Below are 21,490 nucleotides of genomic sequence, written 5' to 3' on the forward strand. Positions count from 1 at the left end.
CTTTAATGAGGACATGTTAAACTACAATGAGGACATGTTGAATCTAAACTACAATGAGGACATGTTGAATCAAGATTATAATGATGACTTGTTAAACTACAATGATGACATGTTGAATCTAAACTATAATGAGGACATGTTGACTCTAAACTACGATTAGGACATGTTGAATCTTAACTATAATTAAAAAAATGTTTAACTACAATTAGGACATGTTGAATTTAAACTACAATCAAAAAAATGTTAAACTACAACAAGGATATGTTTAACTATGATGAGGACATGTTAAACTGTCTTTTTTTGTCCGTTTCTTGTCATTTCTAGGTCTCTATTCGTCATTTCTGTACTTGGAGTGGGTCATTACTTTGTGTTGTTGAATAAAGTATATTCTATTCCAAACTAAGACAAAGTTAAACTACGATAAGGATATGGTATACTATGATGAGGACATGTTTAACTGCGATAAGGACATGGTATACTATGATGCAGACATGTTTAACCATGATGAGCACATGTTAAACTACGATAAGGACATGGTATACTATGATGAAGACCTGTAGTTTGCAGGCTCCATATGTGATGAGCCTCTGATGAAACCCAGCCACCTCCTTCGTCTGCTGTAATTATAAATGCTGTCTCTCCTCTTGACTCCCAGCTGAATGTCTGGAAACTGTGACGAGCCAAATGAGCGGTGATTACGCTGCAGAGCAGTCATCCTAAGGGTTCATCAACAAGACGTCAGCAGGAGGATTAGTATTCAGGAAGAGCACAGCTCCACAGAGACGTCCTGAACCATGACGTCTGTTTGGTTCCTTTACACTGATCCCCGTGTGTGCCTCTCTGAATGAAGGCCTGAGGGGGCCAGGATCTCACAGAGGTCCACGGGCCGAGGACTACTCCTCACATAAACAGTCCTAACCCTGCAGTGACTTCATTATTTCTATTTGTGCTCCTGTCACTGCGGAGCATGCTCCCTCCACATTCATTAAGACTCTTTACTCTTCCTCTCAAGTGATGAGCTCCCTGGAGACTCTTTTCCTTTCAGCTGCATGCCGCTCGCACACATAAGTTTATTTTAATCAATTCAGGGGGGAGGAATCTGGCTCCTGGCGATGGGAACGCTACAGTTTGTTCTGAGAGTTCATTGGCCAGTTAAATAGCCTGAGGGGGAGTCTGCAGAGGAGGGCGAGCCCGAGTGTGACCTCGCTTTAAAGTAAATTACAACAGTGGTCCTGGATCAGCAGTCCTGGACATGCAGCTCTAGGTCAGCAGCTCTAAATCAGCAGCTCTAGATCAGCAGCTCTGGATCAGCAGCTCTGGATCAGCAGCACTGGATCAGCAGCTCTGGATCAGCAGTCCTGGATCAGCAGTCCTGGATAAGCAGCTCTGGATCAGCAGTCCTGGATCAGCAGCTCTGGATCAGCAGTGGGTCATCATATCAGTATCAAATGGTTCTTAAAACATCTGAAACAGGGCGGGCAGAGAAGGATCTTGGTCTGCCTTCTGAGTTTAACAAAAGGTTTGGCTTGAACTGGAGACGATGGCTGATGTACCCTTAAAGTGATACTCCGGGATGGAACAAGTTGGGTCCTATCACAAGGTTTGGGGCAGACGGGGCCATATTTTACTTGACCAAAAACACAAATAAACGGACTCCCACCAAAAAAATCTGATATCGGTCTGCATTCACGCTTTATTTAGAGAATTTTCAGCACGTTACTTTCACACAAAAACACCACTAAATAAGGCACTAGTTCTCATCGTGTCTCTTCGTCCTGGCAGACTACCTGCGTTCGTTTATATCTGGCACGCCGTGCACACGGACTGATACACTAAGCGGCGAGTGCCTCGTAGCCAGCTGTGGCTCTGCAGCTGAGGTAGCGCCGTTTTACGACACAATGAGAACTAGAGCCTTATTTAGCAGTGTTTTTGTGTGAAAGTAACGCGCTGAAAATTCTCTAAATAAAGCGTGAATGCAGACCGATATCAGTTTGTTTCGCCGGGAGTCTGTTTATTTGTGTTTTTGGTCAAGTAAAATATGGCCCCGTCTGAGTGCATAGGAAACCGGCAGACGAGCAGGGAGGGGGTGTTTGGTGCGAGCGCTCTGGGCTTCTGCTGCACAAAAACACTGCTGTAGGGGTAATTTCTGCCCTAAACCTTGTGATAGGACCCAACTTATTCCATCCTGGAGTATCACTTTAAAGTCTCTGTGGTGTGGCGTGCATCAGTTGGTCTGGATTCAGACTCAGACTGGACCAGCTGCTTATGAGCTGCACGGCGTGCTGAGCGCTCTCCATGGTCCTGATCCTGATCCTGAGAGGAGTTCACACTTAAATCTGGTTCTTCTCCTTTTTCTTCTGATCTGATGACGTGAAGCTGAAGGTGGAGTCATCGCTGACCCTCTAGAAAACGTGAATATTCCTCCTCTGTTGCCTGTGCTGAAGCAGGGATGACTGTAGACCCAACTCCGTGTCCGAGGGCTCACTAATGGCTGCTGGCGCTCGGCAGGAGGAGTTTCTGTTATTGTGTTCAGAGAAATTAAATTGGGAGCAGGATAAAGAGAAAGGAGCTCTGTGAACGACTTTTAGTCCTTGTTTGATCCTCCTCCACCTAAACAGCTAACAGGCGTGAATATTAAGGTTTGTAAAGGAGGAGAAATTAGGGCCCAGAATGTGTCTCACACGTTTATTCACAGCTGCTCTAAAAAGAGATTTTTAAATGAGCCTTTCCAAGGATAATGAAGGTAATCTGGACCCCTGCTAAAGCACATTCCTCTTCCCACCTATGCATATTTGCAAAGATGATTTAAACTAATTCCCTGTGGAGCAGATTGCAAATATTAGAGGAGGAATTAGGTTAAAGCAGGATTTATAACAGGAGCACTGCCTCTTTGAAAGTATCATCAAGCAAAGCCCCTGTTTCAGATAAGGAGAGAAAATCTGAAGAGACGCCTGCGTGTCAGTGGATCTTTGAGTTTCAGAGGATACGGGGAGAGGAGTCTGTTTCATCCTGAGCATCACCCACAGCCCCGCGCTCTCTCTAGCTTCTCTTATGAGGTTATCACTGCTGTTCCACACGTTCCTCCTCTCAAACTACAGGAAACTGCTCACAGACAGGAAGAGGTTCACCTGCACCCAGGTCAGAAACCACAGCTTCAACACAGAGACGTCAGACTGAAGAGGAGCAGATGGACTCAGACTGAGGCTCAGGAAGAGGAGGATCTGTTTTTAACTACAGGGGTCAAAGCTCCCAGTGATGCTGGTCCTGATGAGACAGGAAGACCACGCTGACTCCTCCAGTCCACTGAATGCTGACACCCTGAGTGTTACCAGACTCTAAGCTGGTCCTTCAACAGATCCAGAAGATGCTGCGAATCATGAGTCAGTCTGTCCTGAAATGAGCCTTTCAGGCTTTACCGATAATAATGAAACTTCTTGTGTCTGCTCGGAGGAGGATTTAAAATTGGAGGGGACGTGCAGAAGAAAGGTTTGGTCTGTGTTTCAGCCTCTGTATCTGTCATAAGGACGACTTTGTCCTTTGGAGCATTAGTTCTTATCTTTCATCAGCAAACATCAGATTACTGTTTCTGCAAACACTGCATCCTCTTCATCTCACTCTGGATGGAGGCGAGATTTCCATGGAGCTCGTTGGGCCCAGCGTTTGCTGAGAGTGACGGAGAGCTTGTGGTGAAACAGCAGCTGCTGCGCTCTCATTAGTCCCCCTCAGTTTGGTTTCTGGCAGCGAGCCGTTACCTTTGAGCTTCACTTGTTAAAATGCCAGACGGATGTGAGTTAGCAGCAGCAGCGAGGTCTCTGAGAGCTGCAGTCTGTGGGCTCGGTTGAGAGTTTCATTAAGACACTGCAAAATAATTGGCTGCCATTCATGCTGCTCTGTCTCTACAGCTTGTTCACATTAACATGGAGCAGGGGGAGGACCTGGGCTTCAGGAAACCAGGATTACTACATGCAGGAAAGAACCAGGAGGAGCAGGAACACCTGGGAGCCATGTCCTCCACTACACTCTCTACACTCCACGTCCACACTCCACTCCCACGCTCCACGTCCACATTCCACTCCCATGTTCCACTTCCACACTCCACTCCCATGCTCTACGTCCACATTCCACTCCCACATTCCATGTCTACACTCCACTCCCATGCTCCACGCTCCATGTCCACACTCCACACTACACACTACACACTCCACATCCATGTCCATGCTCGATGCTTCCCATCCACTCCCATGCTCCACGCTCCACTACCACGCTCCACATACACATCCATGTCCACACTCCATTCTTAAGCTCAACGTTCACGTCGATGTCCATGTCCACACTCCACCTTCACGCTCCAAGTCCACCTCAACATCCATGTCTACACTCCACTCCCACCCATAACGTCAACGCTCTACATCCACACTCCACTCCCACATGCCACGACCATGTCCATGCTCCACGCTCCACATCCATGTCCATGTCCACACTCCACTCCCACGTTCCATGTCTAGACTGAACTCCTATGCTCCACGCTCCACTACCACTCTCCACGTACACATCCATGTCCACACTCCACTCCCAAATTCCACGACCATGTCCATGCTCCACGCTCCACGTCCACACTCCACTCCCATGCCCCACGTTTCACATCCACGTCCATGTCCACACTCCACTCTTACGCTCAACGTTGTAACGTAAGTCAGGCTGGGACCTGGTTACGCAGCTCTGACCTAGTCTCCAACTTTATCCCCCCCAAGGAAGGAGAGGTAATAAAGCAAGTTTGGAAAAACAGACCTCTGCGCTAAAGTGGTTTTCTCCCCAAGTCTGCCTCATCCCTTCCTCTGATGTTTGCAAGACTATAAAACATTAAGACATCGCTGTAAATTCCAAGACTTTTCGTTGACACCTGGCGGACATGTGAAACTGTACAGACATCCTTCTCTCTGGGAGAGGCTGGAAAGACCTCTCAGCCTCCACCTAGTATCTTGTGACCCTCGACCTTTCTCTCTGGGAACAGGAGAGAAGGAATGCCAGGAGGAGATCTGCTCCCCACCTTCTCCTCAAAGACAAAGACTCTTTGATTCACACAGTTGAGAACAGCACAAAAATGATGTTTTTACACTAAGACTTACATGTACATCTTCACCTTTGCAAACATGTACTGTGTAATGAGAATCATTGATAATGTGTGTGTGAAAACTGCTGTCTTCCCATTGTAACATCTTGGTTTTTATTTTATTGGGTTCTTAAAGAGGAAAACCTATCATGTTTAGTCTTGATGTGAAGCTTAAATCATAAGAAATGTGATTTTGACTATTACATGTAGGAATCTTTTTACAGTTTAAAGTTCTAATTAGTTAGTGATCTCTGGGACAATCTGATCCACGTGCAGAAAGATAAGATGTGAAGGGGCGTCAGCCTAAAGTGACCTCACTGACTCCGCGGGAAAAGCTGAGTAAAACTCCACTCCAGGACAAGAACATTGGCTCTTGCTCTTTTCTCTTCACCCTTCTACACGAAGGCTCTGGCTCTTTCCTCTACCCCTCATCAAGGCTCTTTCCTCTACCCCTCATCCAGGCTCTCTTCCTTCTTCCTTCCTTCATCCAGAAGGCTCTTCTTCTCCTTCTACTCCTCAACTGGCAACGCACATGCCAACTCTAAGCTCATCACCGGCTCCAGACTCTACAGGCTGAGACGCAAGTCACCTCATCCCGACTGCATCCAGTCATCTATCGGTGCCTGGGTCTCTCCCTGAGACACCCAGCTGATCGACGGGGATTCCCCCTCATGCGCTGACGACAGGAGACCAGCGCTGCTCACTGCTTTTCCTGCAGTGATTCAACTTTGGAACTCTGCCAAAGTTTCAACCCGACGCCCGGCATTATCGCCGTTGTTCCAGCCGCTACTGCCGCTGTTAGAATCGACTCTACGGACTCAACTCATCGGACATCACCTCCGTGACGCTCAGATGACCTGCAGCAGGCCTCCAGCCTCTCCATCACCCCTCAACGGACATCCGCAGACATCTGCAGCGGGACCCAGCCACCTCTGTCGCCCCCTCCACTCTCACCATCGGCCTCAGAACTTGTGTAAGACAATCTTGCATTTATTGGTATATTGTGGTCAATGCCCCAGAGATCTTGGGTGGGTTAGTTAGTTTATGTGGGTTGGTTTTTGTCATTTTATTCCATTTATTCCGGTTTTATGATCAGTTTCACTTTCTATTCCTCATTGCATTTATCCTTTTATATCTTTCACCTGTTCATTTATTCATGCACATTTTCCTCTTTTTAGTTAGTAAATAAACTTTTCATATATATAGAAATTGCTTTCTGTCTTTGTGTGGTTGAAATTAACGGCCTCTGTACACCGTTCAAAAGAATTCACGTTTGATGTAGCGGCCTTTTGATATTGAGACCTGATAATTAATAATTCTATGAATTATTAATTCACAAGTTCTTGCAGTAAACCTTTCTAAAGTTTCCCTGTTTTCTCTAAACTGGGTGGTGCCCTGACTTAAATTTAAACTCACATATTGTAAGTTTAAATGTATTCTGAAAGTTATACTTTCGCTCCGGTGGAATGCTGGCATTCTGCTGTTAATAATTAACTAGTCATTCTTTGACACCGATTCACGCTACAACGTCCATGTCCATGCTCCACGTCCACCCTCCACGTCCACCACCACGTCCATGTCCAAACTCCGCTCCCACCCTCAACGTCAGCGCTCTAAGTCCAAACTCCACTTCCACATTCCACGTCCATGCTCCATGTCCATGCTCCAAGTCGACACTCCACGTCCATGTCCATGTCCATGTCCATGTCCAGAATCCACTCCCACGCTCAACGTCAACGCTCCATGTCCACGACCACATCCACGCTCCACATCCATGCTCCACGTCCATGCTCCACGTCCACGCTCCATGTCCACACTCCACGTCCACACTCCATGCCCATATCCACATACATGTCCACACTCCACTCCCACGCGTCACATCCACGACCACATCCACACTCCACGTCCATGCTCCTTGTCCACACTCCATGTCCACACTCCATGTCCACACTCCACGCCCACGTCCACATACATGTCCACACTCCACTCTCACGCTTCACGTCCACAACCACATCCACACTCCACGTCCATGCTCCACGCACCACGTCCACACTCCATGTCCACACTCCACTTCCACACTCCATGTCCACGTACATGTCCACCTCTACGCCCACGCTTCACGTCTACGACCACGTCCACGCTCCACGTCCACATCCACACTCCACGCTCCACTTCCATGTCCATGCTCTACACTCCATTCCACACTCCAAGTCCAAACTCCACACCCATGTCCACGCTCCACATTAATGTCCATGCTCTATGCTCCACCCTATATGCTCTATGTCAGGTCTATTTGATGAAAAATCTGGTCTGGCCGCACATGTTCAGCAGCAGAGTGAAGCTGCGGTCCTCTCCTGAGCTGTGTCAGTCTGCTTTACTGCAGCACAGCTCCTGTTGTCAGACTCAGTCAAACTCTAAATTTTAGCCCCCCTTTAATCAGAGCCAACGAGAAGGTTTGTCTGAAACGTAGGGATTGGTACCCAATGAAGTTCTTTTATAGGTATCAACCAAGTTCTGTCTGTAGTACCCAGGACCAATTCACATAAAATCCCACGGTACCATGTTGAGGTACCTAAACGTGTCCTTGTGACTCTGAGGGAGTGGAAGAGCCTGTGATTTTCCATGCTGGACATGAACTCAGCATTGGAAGTTTATATGTTGAGAATCAAATATGTCAACTGGAAAACTTTGAGATTTTACAATTTAACAATTTAAAGGTGTAGTCAGTGATCGTCTAATCTGCACTATTTGTCAAAATCCCTGTATTTCTCCTCTCCATCCACAAGATATCATCACTGTCAGCATGTTGAAAAGTCGTGTTTCAATACACAGCCTTGGCTCTGAATTTCAGCAGGGAAATACTGTGGCTTGGACCGAGCCATCAAAACAGGGTACACCCCCACACACCTAGGGGGCGGATCATACTCATGTGCAGATCAGACAGGGGGGGAGGGGGAGTAGCTGCGTAGTGTGCGCAGTAAGCGTAAGAAAGCAGTGTGATACCAACAGTAGCAATGGCCGAAAAACAGACCAAAAGAAAAAGGACAGAAGAGCATAAAATGAAAAAGCAGGTCTATGACCATAACAGAGGGAAGACCCAGGTCAACATTGGTGTGGCTCTCCGACGGCGGAGGGAACTCCACGATTTAACATAGCTGAAAACGGACGAGGATATTGCCATCTTTCTGCTGGACAGGTGAGCAAGATTAGCTTTGTGGTGCTTCACATAACAGTAAAAGGCGTCGGGCATTCATCTTACTGTCTAATCTGCCAAAATGTACTGTTGTTGTGATGTTATAAATTATGGCAGTTGAGTTGTGGCTACTGTTGTCTGATGAGTCAGGGTTACCTTAGCTTTGCAGCTTAGCAGTGTGCTAACCCAGAGTCGACGTCAGACAAAATTAAACAGGGAGGCATTATGACAGGTGCAGAGGGGGCACAAATTCTTGTTACTGGATTCATAACCATTGTGTAAAGTTCTAATTCACATATACAAGGCACTGTACCACAACCAAAGCCAGGTCCCTCCCTCTCTTGTCTCTCCCTCTGGTGCACACAAAACCGTGCGCCTTTAGCTCACCAAGATGAGAGTGAACATCAAACACTGTTAAACAATCAAAGAACCACAAAACTCAAACAATAGTCTCGAGGTAGCTGGCGAGTGCTGCAGCTAAATCTCCTGAGGACAGCATCCTCCCACTCCGTCGTACATTTGCGGGTCAAGTCTCTTTCAAAGGTAAGCTCAACAACCTGGGCCTTTCTACTGTGGAGCATCACACGTCTTTGATCTGAAAATATTTATATATCTAAATATTATAAAATCTTTTGCCACAATACTACTATAACTCGTCACACTACTACTACTTTCAAAGCAATAAATACGGCTTCACTTATTATAAAGAACTGACCCTCGAGCGTTCGCTGGTCTGGCCTTCGCCATGTTGATCAGCTACGCAGTTTCTACGGTCGTTTCCATGACGATGCACGTCCATCATCTTTCAAGGAGCCAGGGGTGAGGTATGAAGGGAGAGGTGGGTCTAAATTCGTTTCTCAACAACCTCTGCACTCGTTTTCTTCCAGACCGCTGACTACACCTTTAATCTTTATTACCACATAGACACACACAAAGCACTGAAAAATGGTACTGTTGAGTAGTAAGAACCAATTGCCAGGTATTGGGCATTGGTACAGTATTGTTTCAGTTGTGGAAGGTCCCCATCCCTACTGAAACGCAGCATTTTTCAGTGTGGTGTCTTCAGACTTTATAATCTTTCAGCACAGCGCTCGGTGCAGAGCAAACACGTTGGTCTGGTTTTTGGACTTGGTGGTAAAATGAATAAATACTTTCCAGTCCATGCAGGATTTAACTGATGATTATCTTTGCTGATTTTTGGTTTTAGAGTTGTAAGAGATAAGCTATTTTCACCTGTGTAGGACTGCTAATGTTAACTTTTCGAGTGCACCTGCTCAATGACACAATGCATTGTGAGTTAGATGCTAGGTTACAACAGGTGTTGCAGTCAATGTTTGTAACAATGTTGGGATTTTTGTAAGAACTTGTCAGAGTTAGTAAAATGTGTTTTTCTCATCAGACCCAAGTCCCAATCACTCAGACCACTTCAGGGCTGCTTTCAGGCCGCATGTGGCCCACGGGCCGCTGATTGAAGAGAGCTGATCTATGCTTTGCGCTCAACCCTCGGCCCTCTATGCTTAAAGCTAGCCTTGTATCAACAATCAGGTTATTGAACTCCTGAGTAAAAGCCTGGTAGATGTCTGAGTATGAATACATGATTATACTGAACATGTGGGAAGTTTAGAACGTCTCCTCCTCCTCCTCCTCCTCCTCCTCCTCCTCCTCCTCCTCCTCTTCCTCCTCCAGGAGCTGATCTGCTTGAATGCGTCTCTGTTTTGTCTCCATGCGCAGCTCCCAGAGGGTAGACTGGGGTCGTGTTGTTCTACCTCAGACGGGCTGAGAGGCGCTGTGACAGCACGTGGAAGCTGTCAGGACCTTCCATGGATCAGTCTCTGGCTCACACACAAAGACGTGTGTGGTAATCGTCCTCCTCAGACTGTGTCTGCAGCTCTGATGGAGCTCTGATGGAGCTTGTTTCTTAGCTCTGTTTACATGATCCAAACAACTTCTGCTTAAATATCTCAGACTTGAAAAAGTGACAAAACAGCTCTTCCAGATGGTTCATGAAATCTTAAAGACTCTGTGGTCTGAGGCTCAGCAGACTGAGACAGACGGGCGTCCTGCATCATCAGCTCGCTCATGGCCTGGAGTGATGTTTGTTTCTGAAACTTAAACATTGTAATGAGAGGAAATGTTGGCTGAGCTGTGCTGGTTAAAGAGAAATCTCTCTAGAGCTTAATTTCTGCTCTTTAGATGGAAAGACATCAGAAATCTCTGCAGCAAAAACATCAGGCTCATTCGTCTCTTGGCTCAGACTGTGGTGATTCAGTCAGGATCCACCATGTGTTTCCATGGGACGGCTTCTGGCGTGGGACGGCTTCTGGTGTGGGACTGCTTCTGGCGTGGGACGGCTTCTGGTGTGGGGCGGCTTCTGGCGTGGGACGGCTTCCAGCAGGGACTAGTTAACCCTGGTTCAGATGATTCCTGACCTGCTGACTCTAGAGCCTGAGACACCAGCAACTTCACCAAGAGTTGAACACAGACACACAGTCTGTCAGATTAGTCTGCTTACACTTCAATGATCCATGGGGCACATGTGTACAGCTACACCAAGACCTTCACATCCAGGCAACAGCTGATGGACCAAGCCGTGAACGACGGCGTGAAGCTGCTGGAGGGCTGGAGTTCAAGGAGCTGAATGACATTCACGAATGACTCCCCAACTCATCTCAGAGGGGTCAGAGACAGAGTTACACCAATCCAACCTCTACACACACACACACACACACACACACACACACACACACACACACACACACACACACACACACACACACACACACACACACACACACACACACACACACACAGAGGCATCTGCGCGGAGAGAGGGGGAGCTACATACAGAGGAGGAACCCTGAACCCTGAACCCAGGTGGCTGAATCCAGACCCACAGACCCGGACCCATCTCTCTGGCCTGAAATCAGCAAGCGGAAAGTCCTCTGAGATCAGAGCCCAGAGGTCCTGTCAGGGAGAAAGACTCACCCCAACGCTGTCTTCCTGTCTGTACTGTTTCCAGGCTCTGCCCGTGTCGCTGTAGAGCAGCTGGTAACTGCTGACCCAGTCGTAGCTGTCATAGCGCCCCTGTGTGGCCACAGCTGACACCTCCATCTGCTCCCTGAGGTCCACCTGGATCCAGGGCTCCTGATCGGTCACCATGGGAGACCATCCTCCCGCTCCTAGAGAAAAAAAAACACAGCGTTAAGCATGAGACTGCTGATGACCAGGGACTGCTGTGGCTTCTGGCCCCCATTGCCGGACTAATACAGTCTAAGTCCAGCTGATGGCTACAAGAGACTAGGGCTGGGATGATGTGCTATTGTCACTGTTCGACTCTATTTCCATTTTTGGGGTGCCAATTCAATTTGAAATGTGATTCTTCTTCTTCAATATTTACGACTTTTTGCAATTTTTCGTCTGCCTCTTTAACACCAGACCATGAGAAAAAGTTAAATGATGATGATGACGTCTACAGACTATATCAGAAGACCTGTTTTCCCGTAATGATGAAATGAAAATGTGAGTCAGAGAGAAACATTTCACCCTCTGGAGAAAAATGTCGTCTGATCCAGAACAAAGACTGAAATGAAGAATATGAATTTGAAAAAAAAAGAGACCCTTTGACAAAGAATGTAGAGTTTGTTATTATCAAACAAAAATTCCTGACATAGATATATCGTGTTTCAATTTTTTCTCCCACCACTACCAGATTCATCATTAAATTGAGCTTCTTCCTTGATCCCAGTCAGACCAGGATACTAAAATGGTACAGATCATCAGTGTGTGTGTGTGTGTGTGTGTGTGTGTGTGTGTGTGTGTGTGTGTGTGTGTGTGTGTGTGTGTGTGTGTGTGTGTGTCTGTGATGATGACTTCACCAGCCCCTCAGCTGACACAGAGCAACACACAGCACCTATCAGTGTTTGATGAGTTTCCTCTCTGTCTGGCCTTTTGAAATAAAACCTCTGTGTCACTGTGTCCCTGTACCTGCTTCAGTCAGAGTAACTTCAGCGACAGGTGTGCTGCAGGTCAGTTCCTCTCTGTCTGTTGATTATGTCTGATGCATGTGGCTGACCTCCGTTTAACGTGTGATAAGCTCTTAGTCTCTGTTAGCTTTAGGGCTCTGAGTGTCCTGCTTCGTCTCTCTGTGTTTCACAAACAACTTTAAACCATGAAATCACTGAGTGCCATTAAAGAGCCTGAGACAGACTGCAGTTCCTCCAGTGACCACTAGAGGCTGGCAGCAAAACACAAGGCACCACATACACACCCAGTCAAACAGCTGACAATGAAATTGAAATGCAGAGCACGCCAACCGTGCCTGTACTGGCACCAGCGTGGTTATTTTCTGCTTGGGCTGTTTTTAGGGCAGATCAAAGGTCCAGTATTTATGGAGCCGGTCTTTACAGCCTCTCCTGTCTTTCTCTGATAAAAAGCCTTGTTTTGTTCCTTCAGTCCTGCAGGGCTGCTGCGTTGTTTTCTATTCACGCAGCGTTGTCCTGGAACTCTAAATGGGGTCCTCCTCTCAGTGTCACTGTGCCATGTGTCTCATCTCTGCAGGATAATGAAACTGTGCCCCTGTGAAGAGCCAAGCAGCATGCACTCAAACTTCTATAACAAAAGCTTATTTCTTTCTGAAAACAAGCTTTCAAACTTACAGCCCTGAGATTTCACACAGACCTCTCAAACACTCTCTCACACACACTGTGATCTCGGGTCAGCTCTCTAGGGCTTCCTAACAGGACCCTCGACACCTTTCCAGTTCCCACTTTCCAGTTCAGGGCTTCAGCTCCCCAATTAGCTTGAGATCTCTGGACTGTGTGAAAAATAATAAACCTCAGCTCTCTTTCCGGAAAGAACAGGTTCAACAGATGCTGCTGAGTTTCTGAGAAAGACGGCTCCAAGGTTTGAAAAAGCAACAATCAGCAGAGACAGATATTAGCCTCACAATCAGCACTAAGAGACACAAACAGACAGCCAAACCTTCAACAGACCTCCTCAAAATTCAGGAAGACTCTGCGCAAGTCCATCACCAAGAAGACCCTCAGAGAGTCCATCACCAGGAAGACCCTCAGAGAGTCCACCAACAGGAAGACCCTCAGAGAGTCCATCACCAGGAAGACTCTCAGAGAGTCCACCAACAGGAAGACCCTCAGAGAGTCCATCACCAGGAAGACCCTCAGAGAGTCCACCAACAGGAAGACCCTCAGAGAGTCCATCACCAGGAAGACTCTCAGAGAGTCCACCAACAGGAAGACCTGCAGAGAGTCCATCACCAGGAAGACCCTCAGAGAGTCCACCACCAGGAAGACCCTCAGAGAGTCCATCACCAGGAAGACCCTCAGAGAGTCCACCAACAGGAAGACCCTCAGAGAGTCCATCACCAGGAAGACCCTCAGAGAGTTGACCACCAGGTAGGATTCTCAGAGAGTCCATCACCAGGAAGACCCTCAGAGAGTCCATCACCAGGAAGACTCTCAGAGAGTCCATCAACATGAAGACCCTCAGAGAGTCCACCACCAACAGGAAGTCCCACAAAGATCTTCACCAACAATAAGACCCTTATAGGGTCTAATACCAAGGAAGTCCCTCAGAGAGTCCACCAACAGGAAGACCCTCAGAGAGTCCATCAGCAGGAAGACTCTCAGAGAGTCCATCACCAGGAAGACCCTCAGAGAGTCCACCAACAGGAAGACCCTCAGAGAGTCCACCACCAGGAGGACAGGTAGGATTCTTAGAGAACAAGTAGGATACACACAAGGGACAGGTAGGATTCTCTGAGGACAGGCAGGATACACATAGAGGACAAGTAGGATACACACAGAGTACAGGTAGGACACATAAAAGCCAGGTAGGACACTTAGAAGTCAGGTAGGGTACACACAGAAGACAGGCAAGATACACACAGCGGACAGCTAAGACATTTAGAGGACAGGTAACCTGCACAGTTTCTTCTGAACCCAGACTGCCAGAGCCCTTGTGGAGAGAAGTGAGGGAGATGAACTCTGACACAGAGCGTTTTGGATCTTTCAGACTGTCAGGAAAATAAACTTCAGTATAAGAGCTGCTGTTGAAAACAGAACAAACTGTGGAAACAGGCTGGAAACCTGAGAGGAAACAGCAAAGAACCAGAAGCAAATGAAATTCGAGTCTTTTTCAGCTTTCTCCAAACTCAGAGAATGATGAAGATCAAAAACATTAAAGCAGACAGCTCCACAGCTGAGAAATTACAGACTCAGAGTTCAGACCATTTTACGGCAGCACAGAGGAGGAGCTGCTTTCATTCACATCTGCACAGAGTTTATAAACCACAGGCAGTCTGGACAGAGTCTGCGTCTGCTGTACCTCAACAGATCTAAAGTCTGTCTCTGACCCTGAACACCAGCTGACACAAACAGCTCATCATCAGCCTGAACCCAGCTCTGCTCACACAGACGCCTGCACCCTGACACTGAGGCTGCTGCAGAAAAACACACGCTGAGGGAACACTGAGAGCTAAAGGAAACTGTAGAACTGTTTACACACACGTACACGGATATTAAAATGCATTTTAAACAATTAATATACACATTCACAAGCTTAACCTGCCTTAAAAACAATTTAGACACACATGTACTGATCTTAACATGTCTAATCTGATATATGTATGTATATATGTAAAACTATACCCATAACTATACCGAACAAAGCTCTTAACACACCCAATACCCCAAAAATATCCCTTCCCACAGTAAGGTTACTTTACCATCCTCAACCCCTTGTATCTACATGTAGAAGGAGGTTCGAGGCAGCAGACAGAAAACAGATTTCAAGCATTGAATATTTTGAAACAGTCATATGATGCAGACGCTGTTGCCTTTGCTCATGTAGGTGAACAAACAAAACCTGTTCATTACACCAATCTTAACAACACCTGACCCTATCAAGTCTAAACTCTGAGGGACAGCCCCGCCTCCTCTTCCTGTGAGACAGGAACTAGTATGCATCTTCCTGTTTCCTGTGATCTATGGTTCATTAGGCTGTCAACATCCTCTCTCACTGAGCAGATTCACATCACTCAAGATATAGAGGTATAAAACAGGATGCAACGTGCTAACAAGTCAGAGCCAATCAGTATAAAACAGGATGCTACTTCTAACAGGACAGAGCAAATCAAGTAACAGGGTTCTACAGGCTAACAGGTCAGAGCTGGTTAGTACATAACAGGATGCGAGGTGCCAACAGGTCAGAGCTGTAAAGTATTAAAAAGGATGCTACGTGCCCTCAGGTCAGAGTTGCTCTGTATGAGACAGGATGCTAGGTGCCAACAGGACAGAGCCAGTCAGTATTTCACAGGATGCTACATACTTACAGGTCAGAGCTGGTCAGTGCATAACAGGATGCTACCTGCTCACAGGTCAGAGCTGATCAGTATGTAACAGGACACTACATGCTAACAGGTCAGCTGGTAAGTATTTAAAAAGGATGCTACATGCTAACAGGTCAAAGCTGGTTTGTACATATCAAGTTGCTACATGCTTTCAGGACAGAGCTAGTGTGAATTTAAACAGGATGATACATGCTAACAGGTCAGAGCTGGTCAGTACATAAAAGGATGCTTGATGCCAACAGGTCAGAGCTGGTCAGGAAAAAACAGGATGCTACATGCTTACAGGTCAGAGCCAGTCAGTATGAAACAGGATGCTAAATGCTTACAGGACAGAGCTGGTCAGTACAAATCAGGATGCTACATACTTACAGGTCAGAGCTGGTTTGTACATATCAGGGTGCTACATGATTTCAGGTCAGAGCTAGTGAGTTACTGATTAGGTTCATCATGTGTTCTTAGAACACAAGTGTTTGAGTGATCTTTAAAAGAACACTTAAACACTTAAGAGCTAGTGAGTACTTAAACAGGATGATACATGCTAACAGGTCAGAGCTGGTCAGTACATAAAAGGATGCTTGATGCCAACAGGTCAGAGCTAATCAGTGCAAAACAGGATGCTACATGCTAACAGGTCAGAACTGGTCAGTTTGAAACAGTATGCTACATGCTCACAGGTTAGAGTTGTTTTGTATAAAACAGGATGCTATGTGCCAACAGGTCAGAGCTAGTCAGTTTTTAACAGGATGCTTCATGCTTACAGGTCAGAGCTGGTAAATATAACACAGGATGCTACGTGCTAACAGGTCAGAGCTCGTCAGTACACAACAGGATGCTCCATGCTCCATGATGCAGGTGTGTGTTTCTCTGCGTCCGTGCATCTCAGGTTCATCTCTGAATATCTGATGTGTTTTGGTAACGTCATATGAGCGTGGGCCGCGCTAGGACGGCTGCCTGTTAAAGACAGGCCCAGCCTGCTCTCACTGGGTGTTTAACACTTTACTCCGTCTCTTATTTGGCACACCTGCTAAGTGTTTGTGGGGCACGTGAGGGCACACCTGAAGCATGTTAAGACATCAATGTAAGTCTTTCTCTCACTCACCGTCTCGTCTGTTGAGCTTGGCATTGAAGGCGGCGTAGCTGGAGGAGGACTGAGAGGAGCTCTGAAAGGATGACTGCGGCAGAGCAGACACCAGAGGCCCGTTACAGTTATCTGTGAGAGGAAACACAAAACAGAATGTAAATCATGAAGAGAGCAGCTCAGAGACATATCTGTAGATCTAAACCTGCTTCATGTAATGACAGGTATCAGTCAGACCTGAGGAGAGCCACTCTGCAGGCTGCACTGCCTCAGACTCAGCATATTCAGCCCACAGATAAAATAGAAAAAGCATCTGTGAGTTGTTAAACACACTGGTTCAAAGTGCATCTTTACCTGTCGGTGGAGGAGTTTTACAGTGAGAACTGGGGGAAATAACAGGCCGGCTCACTTATCCACTCCTCAGATACCTCAAACAGTCTATTAACCCACGCGCTGACCCGTGAAAATAGCACAGAAAACGCCACGGCTCCTTTAGGGTGCCCAAGTCTGTGTGTGTGTGTGTGTGTGTGTGTGTGTGTGTGTGTGTGTGTGTGTGTGTGTGTGTGTGTGTTTGTGTGTGTGTGTGTGTGTGTGTGTGTGTGTGTGTGTGTGTGTGTGTGTGTGTGTGTTTGTGTGTGTGTGTGTGTATGTGTGTGTGGGTGTGTGTGTGTGTGTGTGTGTGTGTGTGTGTGTGTGTGTTTGTGTGTGTGTGTGTGTGTATGTGTGTGTGGGTGTGTATGTGTGTGTGGGTGTGTGTGTGTGTACGTGTGTGTGTACAGTCTGTGGGTGTTCCTTTTAATCCCATAGTGTGAGAGTACATCACGTCCAACAGGCAAGAGCAGATTAAGAGTGCAGTGATCTGGACCCGTCAGCTCCATCTCGCTCTGATCCTGCCACAATAAGAGCATCATGTGGAGCAGCAGCTCGTCCTGCTGTTCGGCTCTAGTGGAGTGCAGACTGCGTTAAGGCCTCTATCTGAGGACGTAATGAAGACTGGCATCAGTCTGATGACAATTAGCCCTCAGCCCTCTCCATCAGCCAGCAGCTCCCTCCTCTGGGTTTGTTTCTGGACGTCGCTCTCCTTCAGAAGGATTCAAAGCACATCTGGAGAGGCGACTGGCTGTCCATCTGTTAGCCCGGAGCTCAGCGTGATCTCCCTCTCCTTTTCCCTCTTCCTCTTTTCCTCCCGACTCTCTCCTGACCTGATTTGACTGCTCTCACATTGCTTGCCAAGAGATTGCTTTAATCCCGATTTCAAGTGTGACTAAAGTGGATCAAGCTGTTTTGTCCAACTCAAATTACGTCTGAGCTGCAATGGGGTTGCAGATGTTCAAACGGAACCAGCACAGTGGCATCGCCTTCAACTTTACAGCGAACACAGTACCAAGGTTTATTACGCAAGAGCAGAAACCCTTCATCTATCCTCCCAGGACAAGCTCTTCCTCTCTGCTTTCCATACAGCCATCCTTCCTGCTCTGACCTGAGACAAAACCTCAGGCTGTGAGCTCTCAGCCTCTCTTAGCCTCCCCCAGCCAGTCCAACAATGCTGTCCATGTTAATACAACCACACGCTTCGGCTTTAACACACACCTGAGAGCTCACTGTGTTTCATTTATTCAATGTGCTTTTCAGAGGCACTCTTTGGAGCGCTCTTCGGAGGCGCTTTGGAGGCACTCTTTGGAGCACTCTTTGGAGCACTCTTCGGAGCGCTCTTCGGAGCACTCTTCAGAGCACTCTTCGGAGGCTCTCTTTGTAGGCGTTCTCTGGAGGCGTTCTTTGGAGGCGTTCTTTGGAGGCGTTCTTTGGAGGCGTTCTTTGGAGGTGCTTTAGAGGCGCTCTTTGGAGGCGCTCTTTGGAGGCGCTCTGTGGAGGCGCTCTGTGGAGGCGCTCTGTGGAGGCGCTCTGTGGAGGTGCTCTTTGGAGGTGCTCTTTGGAGGTGTTCTGCTGAAGTGCCTATGATACTGTCAGGGAGCAGGGTTCCTTTGACGGTTCAGGTTTCCAGAGAATACAGGGAGGGACAGGACGCTGTTATCATTGCTGTGAGGAGCCAAAGGCTGATGTCATGGAAACTGTTTTCTGTACAGTTTAAACATGAAGCTTCACCAGCCTAAAGGTCAAAGGTCAGAAACATGATCATGTCTGCGCTCCTAGATCCAACACAAGGGGCTCTAATTTGTAGACCAGGCGCAAGTGCAGGCACACCTGCCCTGTGCCGGCCTTCACCGCGTGGACAGGGTGTGACCAGTGCACTTTGCAAGTTTCCTGCAGTGCCAAGAGAGGCGCACTAAAGGCACAGAGAAGCGCAGAGGAGCTAGTCCATGCCTCCCTTCGAGCAAATGGCAGAGAGGGAGGAGGAAAGCCGTGAGTGGGTTTAACACAGCCGAGTGCTGTTTTCACCAATCAAATGAGCGCCTCTCCTTGCCTTTGAATGTGCTGCTGCCAAGGCGCAGCGTCTGATTGGTCTGACTGATCCCAGCCACCGCGTAAAGTGTGCTGGAAAGACCAGGTAGTGGAGACGGCCAGAGCCGCTGTCCCTGCAGCAGGAGAATGGACAGCAGGGTGCATCGGAGGACACAAAGCGCGTCACCGTGTGGGCCAGCATCCAGGACAGATCTGTTCTTTTGTCATTAATAGGAGAACAAAATGAAGAGACAGTTACACACCTGGCTTATCCAGTCAGAATACTTTTGATCCACCTGCACTCCTGGTTGGTCATCGCCAAATAGCAGAACCTTTGGTGATATACTGTATACTTTCCTGGTGTCTCCATCTCATTCTCCTTACAATAATGTACTCCATCTTTTTAGATCAGGTTAAAAATAAAGACTAAAACAGAGAAATATGGGAAATCATGGTTTTTCTTTGAATTAAATGAAATGAGAGAAGCCAGATATATACTCAGTATCAGATGTAAGGGCTGTTTATTTGTAAGATGTGCATCAAACTTCCATCAAACTTCCAGCTGCCGTCAGGTTAACTTTCCATTATGACAAATGGCTTTAATCTGACATTAGATGTGACGGGACAGTTAATATAGATACAAATGTATATGCTGGTTCAGACAGTTACATTAAATAGTGATTGCTGTGATTGTTTATTGCATTAAAATGTGCCTGATACTCTGGAAACCTGCCTCTGAGGCTTTGTTGACATGTGCCCACATGTGCGTCTGACACCAAATCACAGCTGGGGAGGGTGCACTCCGCTTTGCACCAAGACTAGACCAAGTAAGAGCTGGCGAGCTTTCAACCCATTTTCTGCACTGTTTTCGGCACAAAATTGTCACAGCGGCAACATGAATATGCTGTCACCTCCCCCTGGTGCGCCGTCAACTCCCCCTGGTGCGCTGTCACACCCATCTCTGTGCAGCTTTACCAAATTGTCAAATTGGCAGCGCACGGCGGCTCAAAATTAACACTGCGTGGGGTGCGCCAGGCTTGCGCCCCCTGCGCTGCGCCATGGATTTAGAGCCCATAATCTCAACCTGACCCCCTGCAGAGAACAACCAGGTGAACAAAGCAGCCACATGCATTCATATCCGGAGCCCTGACCAGCAGGTGGGTCAAAGTGAGGCCCTGAAGTCTGAGCGCACAGATCCTGAACACAGGGAACATTAGAGTCCAGATCTACTGTTTGTCCCCTTGGGGACCTCTGGGTCAGATCGGTCTGAGCTCAGCAGCGTCTCCCCTCCTCTGATAGATGTGAAGCAGAGCTGCTGCCCGGTGTTTCAAACAGGCAGGTAAAATGTCAGGCTGCAGCAGAGGAAATGAGGAACATAAAACAGAGCGAGCAGCTGAGAGTGACTCAGAGCGCCTCTGTTTGTGGCGTGATGGGATGAGGTCTGTGCGTGTGGAATCAGGGCTTCTTGCAGACACTGTTGTTGTTTACAGAATTGGTCCTGATCCAAATGCTGAGCTGTCAGTCAGGGAGACTTACGGATGGAGGATGATTCGTCTGCAAAGCTGCCGGCCTGTGGGATAACCGAAAATCCTCTGAAGCTGACTCACGATCTCCATTTGAGGCTCAGGGGCTTGAATCTTATAGCCAAATGAACCCAGACGTGCATTCAAATTCACGGACGTAAACACATCCAAACAACCGCCAGCCGAGAGGGAACACTTAATCTCTCTTCAAATCATAAGTACATCAGCGCTTTAAAGCCGAAGCCTCAGATCCAGGCTGTGAAGTGCTGGATGAGTTCTTTCCTCCTCTCTCTATGCGCAGCGACAGACGGACAGCACAGATCCCTCACGACGACTCTCTGAGCTATTGGAATCACACAGGAAGTGAGCAACAATTGTGTTCTGGATAAAAACAGAAACCAAGCAGCTCCTCCATTCTTAGCAGGGGAGCATAGGGAGCAGAAGTCACCGTCCATAAGGAGCTTGTGTCGCACCTTAACCACAGAAAGGTAGCTGCTCAACGCGCACTGATAACTGCTCAGAGAACACTGGGAGCAAGGGGCAACATCCGGTCAGTAAAATTAAAACCTATGTGGAAGTGCTAAAAGTCACTGTCGAGAATCTGCTTGAGGCTGGCTGCAGAAAGACCAGAAGTCACGTGCACACCCAGTCATTAAGACAGACTTTGACAGCATTAAAAACACATTTACTGCCTGGTTTAAAAAACAGCTTGGGTCTGAAACGCTGATTTCACTTCACCTTCACAGGTCCAATAGCTCTGCGCAGGGTAACCCTGCGCCGTCGAGCATTATTAGTGTCCCTAAGAGAGTATTTCTGCCAA

At 47.5% G+C, this 21,490-nt stretch overlaps 1 protein-coding gene across 1 annotated transcript in view; it reads right to left on the minus strand.

Annotated features, from left to right (window-relative positions):
* cntnap5a (contactin associated protein family member 5a) overlaps positions 1-21,490 on the minus strand; it is a 167,794-nt gene that overhangs the window by 113,926 nt on the left and 32,378 nt on the right. Inside the window, exons 2-3 of the mRNA XM_074695141.1 lie at positions 16,769-16,879; positions 11,289-11,482 (exon numbers count right to left, since the gene is read on the minus strand). Of these exons, the coding sequence (XP_074551242.1) occupies positions 11,289-11,482; positions 16,769-16,879 (305 nt within the window). The remainder of the gene's footprint in view (positions 1-11,288; positions 11,483-16,768; positions 16,880-21,490) is intronic.

Source organism: Halichoeres trimaculatus, unplaced genomic scaffold (genome assembly GCF_033239565.1).
Source record: "Halichoeres trimaculatus isolate MK-OKI-2021-1 unplaced genomic scaffold, fHalTri1.1 fHalTri1_scaffold_19, whole genome shotgun sequence".
Classification (NCBI taxonomy): Eukaryota; Metazoa; Chordata; class Actinopteri; order Labriformes; family Labridae; genus Halichoeres; species Halichoeres trimaculatus.